General features: G+C 41.8%; 1 protein-coding gene across 1 annotated transcript; it reads right to left on the bottom strand.

The window, feature by feature from the left end:
* Positions 1-314: 314 nt before the first annotated feature.
* Positions 315-3,891, bottom strand: FSCB (fibrous sheath CABYR binding protein). The gene has a single exon (XM_058294937.2). The coding sequence runs from the start codon at positions 3,682-3,684 to the stop codon at positions 499-501; it is 3,186 nt and encodes a 1,061-aa protein (XP_058150920.1). The 5' UTR covers positions 3,685-3,891; the 3' UTR covers positions 315-498.
* Between the last annotated feature and the right edge of the window lie 2,659 nt (positions 3,892-6,550).

Here is a 6,550-nt window from a genome sequence, read left to right as displayed (position 1 = left end):
ATGGAAATGGAGTAAGGATATAATGAATTACAAGGAGAAAGAGAATACTCCATAACTTTAGATGTGTAACTGAAACTCAAGAAATTTAAAGCAGATGAGGGTATTGTGGAAAAGAAAATAGCTTTTCCCTTGGCAACTTGATGTACTTATAAAGGCTGAGAAAAAGAAAACATGGCTGCAGCGTATACTCCACCCTTGTCAACAAGGATTGAATGCAGAAAGATTATTTTAATTAATGGTTTCAATGTAAACTTATTTCACTACAAAATAGGTATGGTATACACTATATATTTTAATGAAAAAAGCACAAGAAATTTTAAAATGCTACAGTTTTTATTGTTTATTTCCCACCTGCACTCCAAGTCTTGAGGTATCCTTTAATTTCCCTAGCCACAAAGCTACTTTCAGATGCTTCTCTTTTTATAAAGTATGCACATCTAGAACCCCTAGCTACTGGTTGCTAACTTAACGATCTGCCTAGGACTGAAGAGAAGGCCCTTAATTTAATTTTATGTGGAGGACAGCATCTATTTCAACATTACAAATTTTTCCTTTCTGGGCATTAGATGAATCTTCAGGAACAGGATCCGTTCGTGAAGTTTTAGAATTTTCCTCTTTAGGATCTTCTCTAAAATTCGATGACTTTAATTTTACCACTGGAACTTCTGCTGTTTGAGGAGACAGATGTTCAGTAGACTCTATCTCCACAAAAGCCTCTGCTGCAGAGATTTTTGCAAATGATGGAGGATGAAGTTCAGTAGGTGCTTCTTCTAAAAGAAATTCTTCAACAGAGGTCTGCCCAGCTGGTGAAGGCTGAACCGCAGCAGTGACCTCCTCTACAGGGGCCTCCTCAATTGATATGGACTGAACTTCAGTAAGGGCCTCTTCTACAATGCTAGGCTCAATTTCAGCAGGAGACTTTTCACCTGGTGGTGGCTGAACTTCAGTGGGAGCCTTTTCTGCAGGGGCCTCCTCAGCTGATAGAGGCTGAATTTCAACAGGGCCCTCTTCAGTTGGTGGAGGCTGAACTTCAGCAAGGGCCTCTTCACCTTGCGGTGGCTGAACTTCAGTGGGAGCCTTTTCTGCAGGGGCCTCCTCAGCTGATAGAGGCTGAACTTCAGCTGGGCCCCCTTCAGTTGGTGAAGGCTGAACTTCAGCAAGGGCCTCTTCACCTGGTGGTGGCTGAACTTCAGTGGGAGCCTTTTCTGCAGGGGCCTCCTCAGCTGATAGAGGCTGAATTTCAACAGGGCCCTCTTCAGTTGGTGGAGGCTGAACTTCCACAAGGATTTCCTCACCTAGAGGTGGCTGAACTTCAGTGGAATCCTTTCCTGCAGGGGCCTCCTCAGCTGATAGAGGTTGAACTTCAGGTGGGCCCCCTTCAGTTGGTGGAGGCTGAACTTCAGCAAGGGCCTCTTCACCTGGTGGTGGCTGAACTTCAGTGGGAGCCTTTTCTGCAGGGGCCTCCTCAGCTGATAGAGGCTGAATTTCAACAGGGCCCTCTTCAGTTGGTGGAGGCTGAACTTCCACAAGGATTTCCTCACCTAGAGGTGGCTGAACTTCAGTGGAATCCTTTCCTGCAGGGGCCTCCTCAGCTGATAGAGGCTGAACTTCAGCTGGGCCCCCTTCAGTTGGTGGAGGCTGAACTTCAGCAAGGGCCTCTTCACCTGGTGGTGGCTGAACTTCAGTGGGAGCCTTTTCTGCAGGGGCCTCCTCAGCTGATAGAGGCTGAATTTCAGCTGGGCCCTCTTCAGGTGCTGAAAGCTGAACTTCAACAAGGGCTTCTTCATCTGGTGGTGGCTGAACTTCAGTGGAAGCCTTTTCTTCAGGGGCCTCAGATGTTGGAGGCTGAACTTCAGCAGAGGCCTCTTCACCTGGTGGAGGCTGAACTTCTGTGGGGGCCTCTTCTGTAGGGACCTGCTCAGTTGATGGAGGCTGCACTTGGGCAGGGCCCTCTTCTGTAGAAGCCTCCTCAGCTGGTAGAAGCTGAACATCAGTGGAGGTCTCTTCTGGAGGGGCCTCTTCTGCAAGGGCCTGCTCAGCTGGTGGAGGCTGTTCTTCAGCACAGGCCTCTTCTACAGGGGTCTCCACAGCTGGAGGGGGCTGGTCATCAACAGGGGCCTCTTTTGTAGGGATCTCAACTGTCCTACTTTCAATGAGGGTCTTTTCTGCAGGGATCTCCTCAGCTGGCAGAGGCTGAACTTCAAGGCAGGCCTCTTCTGTAGGGGTCTCTTCAGCTAGTAGAAGCTGATCTTCATCAGGTGTCTCTTCTTCAGGGGTTTTCTCAACTGGTGGAGGCTGAACTTCAGCTTGGGACTCATCTATAGGGCATATAGTTGGAGGCTTTACTTCCACTGGGACCTCTTCAACAGGGGTAAGTTCTACTTCAGCAGAGCTCTGTTCTACAGAAGGCTCTTCAGCTGCTAGAGTCTGTACTTCTACAGTAGCTTTATCAGCTGCTGGTGTCTCAAATTCAACAGGGGCCTCTTCTTCAGGAGCTTCTTTAGTTGATGGAGGATGTACTTCAACAGGGAACTCAGCAGGTATAGGCACTACATCAGTAGCTTCTTCTGTAGGAACCTCTTCATGTGGTAGAGGCTGTATTTCTACAGTGGCTTCATCAGCTGATGGAGGCTGAAGTTCAACAGGGGCTTGTTCTGCAGGAGCCTCTTCAACAGCTGACAGCCAGGTTTCATTAGGGGACTCTTCAGCAGATGGAATCTGTATGTCAACAGGGGCTTCTTCAGCAACAAGAAGCTGTTCTTCAACAGAAGTCTCTTCAGCTGGTGGAAACTTTACTTCATCCATGACTTTTTCTGTTGGGGGATGCTCTATTTCAGCAGAGCCCTCTTTTTGAACAAACGGACCCTCTCCTATAACAGATCTATTTTCCTCATCCCTACGCTCATCTAAAATGAATCCCAAAGTACCTTTTTCGGTTGACTGAGTAAATGAAGGTTTGCTGACAATTTCCTGCCTAATTACTTCTTTGCTACTTGTTGCTGGTTGAATTTCAGGATGTTCAGTGACAAAAGTCATCCCCAAGGATTTACGTTTCTGGGCACCTTCCTTTGACTTTGAAAAAGAACTCCTTTGCCTGCAAACTACCACTATTTCTGATTCACTAAAGTATGTCTGCTGTTCCTTATCCACCATTTCTTTATAAGGAATGTTCATCATGGTCCAGTCTCCAGTACAACTAGTCTGCTGAGATCTGTCTATTTTAAGTTGTATTGAGTGTCTGCTTGGTGGAATTTCTATTTCAGCTATGCTCTCTGGCAATTTAGAGGCTGCTTCTCCACCATCAGCTGGTTTTTCATCAGGTACCACTATTTCACCAACTGCCATGATTTCTTCCCTTTTCTCTTCTATGCTGGTGTCTGTCTGCAGAGATTTGTCTGTCATTTCCTGTCCATGCTTTCTCTTTGTCCAAGTTTGCTGAAGTTGAGAAGATACTCTAAGAGACTCATATTTTTTAGCAGAATTGCTGAATTTGTTTCCAGGAATATTACCAATGCTATGGGTAGCTTTGGGCCCAGATGGCTGTGGTGTGGTCAAGTGTTTCTTTTTTTCTGTCACTTCAGTTTGCTGGGATTTGTCTACCATTGGTTGGCTGGGTTGTCTTCTCTTTCGAAGTTCTTGCCTCCCTGCTGAGATAGGCTGATCAGGTTCATCACTCTCTTCCATTTCCAAGACTGGCAAATTTCAATTTTTTTATACTTTAAGTAATCATTAAAAATCACAGAAGTTCCAGGTGATTAAGACTTTGCCTTCTTTCATTTAAGTGTTGTTCTGTTGAGCTCCCTCAGAAAAAAGTAATTCATAGATTATTGCATTCTCTACTACATTCTTGTTGGATCCCACCCTTTTTCAGTAAGCATCTTTCTTGTTTAGTCTCTGTTATGACTAAAACTCACTTCTAGAAGTTTTCATCTAGTGTCTATGACATCACGGCCACTTCTCCCTGAAAGGTTCCATCTGTGGTGTTCCCAGCACTTGTAAACTATGCATATACTAACAGGCAATAGCTATGTGGGAGAGATCTACCTTTTGAAATTAAATTGAAAAAATTATTTGTCCTCCAGAAGAACATGAAATAAACTCCAATAATGTCACTTTCTAATTGTTGAACTTAAGGGTTTTGAACTTTCAGTTTTGTTCTTTTCATCCAATTATCAAAGACAGTTATAATTCAGTATTCAGATTACTGCAGCCTATTTTCAGATGTTGACAAAACTAACTGAAAATATATGTGTGAGAATGTCCTACCAAGATATGTTTATATAAATGAAAGCAAGTTAATATGGTTTTTAAAACTTGAGTTCTGAAATCTACCTATATGTAAGCTCCTTTCCTATATCTTTAGGTTTCAGTAATCACAATTTGACTGTAAAAATACATAGCATGTTGCTCTTCTTGAACAAATTGAAATATTTTCATTTTTATTTTCACCTATTTCAGAAAATAGATCCACCCAAAGTTAGCCAAATAAAAGAATGTCGAGTCTAAAGACACGCCAAGTGAAATAAAATGCATGTTTTGATGAACTGCCACATGTGAATGAATTCCTCATTGAGGAAAAAAACTTTAAATTGAATCTTTAAAAATGAGGAAACCACATTAAGCAAATTGTAAATGGCACTATATTTTATTAGATTTGGAATATGAATAAAACTTTAACTCATACCTCACATAAGCATTTTACTAGAAGGATGGAGCTGGTCAAAAGATGTGCAAAAATATTTTCCTTTCATCTAAGGAAAGTGAAAGAAGAAAATAGACTTTAAAACAAGAGGCAAGGTAATGTTTTATTCATCTGGGAATTTTTTTAAATTTATTTTTTGTATTGCCCCTAGAAAACATAAATGTCCATGAATAATTCCCCTTCTTTACATACATTCGTCATAATTGTGGCTGTGTCCTCTTAGCCAAGCAAAAGAGTACTTTCATATTCTTTGACCCAGTCCCCAGAATAGCCTGTCTCTTAACAGTGATTAATGAATATTTGTTGAGTGTAATTAAAGGAAATGTGACTAGAAACCCTGATGCTTTTCCTGCATTCAACTTGCTTTGCTCTCATTTTTGTCTCTTCTGATCCACTATATTCTATTTTCTAAGACTTAATGAAGTAAAGCAATAGTCATTTTTAAAAGAATTGGCATAAGTTTTAATCAGATCTGGTATAGTTTGTAAACCTATCTATAAAACCCTTTAACTGGTAACCCTCTCAATCGCATCAGTCTAATATTGCATGTGTGTTTTGTAATTAAGTTTGAGGTATTTCATGTAATATCTTCAAAATCTATTTTGGGTCATTCATAACATGAAATAAATCTCAAAATTAATATTGTATGAATTGGGTTAAAAGCATATTGCATTTATTGGATTAATTTTGCTGCCTCATCTTAAACAAGATTTTACTAAATTTTCCCTAGACATAAACTGAATTTTAGCTTCTCAATTTCCAATCCTTACATATTTGTTTTCTCCTCTAAACAATAATTAAGAACTTGATCTTTCTTGATCACATACCAAACAACCATAGTATTACCACCAATATTAACTTATGCATAAAGCAAATTGGCATTAATTAAAATTACATTAAAAATTCCACCTGAGATCTCCAAATAGAATTATGAGGGATTTCATAGAGCAGTTTGTCATCCTGTTTCTTAAGACCCACTGATGCACCTTTTGTCCTACTGATCTGCCTGGCCCATTAATCATTACCTGATCTATCCTGTCAATTTTGGGCTTGGCATTTTACCCCTTTGTTCTGGAAATCTCTATTATCCAGCTCTCTCCCCTTCACTTGGTTCACATCCTGTCAGAGCCCTATATTTCTGACTCCTGACTGGCACTCTTTAATTATGACTCAATCTCTAAGGCTAGTTTCATTTCTGACTCAGGTCTGGCATTTAGTTTCTATGCCGTAACTGGCCTATTTTTATAACCCTAAAACTGAGATGGATTTGCTGAATGGGCCAAAAGCCTTCACCTAATGATTTGCACTTAATTTTACCAGAACTAAATTTGCTGGGCAGCACTTAATTTCATTTGTAATTTTGATGACTTTGAAAGCTATGCTTTAGGGAAGTGGACTTGGACCAATGGATAGGGCATCTGCCTACCACGTGGGAGGTCTGCAGTTCAAACCCGAGGCCTCCTTGAACTGCGTGGAGCTGGTCCATGCACAGTGCTGATGCACGCAAGGAGTGCCCTGCCACGCAGGGGTGTCTCCCACGTAGGGGAGCCACATGTGCAAGGAGTGTGCCCTGTAAGGAGACCCACACAGTGCAAAAGAAAGTGCAGCCTGCCCAGGAATGGCGCCACACACACAGAAAGCTGACACAGCAAGATGACGCAACAAAAAGAAACACAGATTCCCGGTGCTGCTGATAAGGATGGACGCGGTCACAGAAGAACATACAGTGAATGGACACAGGGACAGACAACTGGGGGAGGTAGGGGGTGGGAGGTGGGGGGGAAGAAGAGTGAAATAAATAGAAATAAATAAATATGTAAAAAAAAACTATGCTTTAGAGATGGCAGA

This window comes from Dasypus novemcinctus, chromosome 3 (assembly GCF_030445035.2).
Source record: "Dasypus novemcinctus isolate mDasNov1 chromosome 3, mDasNov1.1.hap2, whole genome shotgun sequence".
NCBI classification, from domain to species: domain Eukaryota; kingdom Metazoa; phylum Chordata; class Mammalia; order Cingulata; family Dasypodidae; genus Dasypus; species Dasypus novemcinctus.
Note: the sequence above shows the minus strand (reverse complement) of the source record. Positions and strands in the feature narration are given on the sequence as shown.

Bases quoted from the DNA above. Each gene is read 5' to 3' on its own strand.
- FSCB (XM_058294937.2), bottom strand. From the start codon at position 3,684: ATGGAAGAGAGTGATGAACCTGATCAGCCTATCTCAGCAGGGAGGCAA.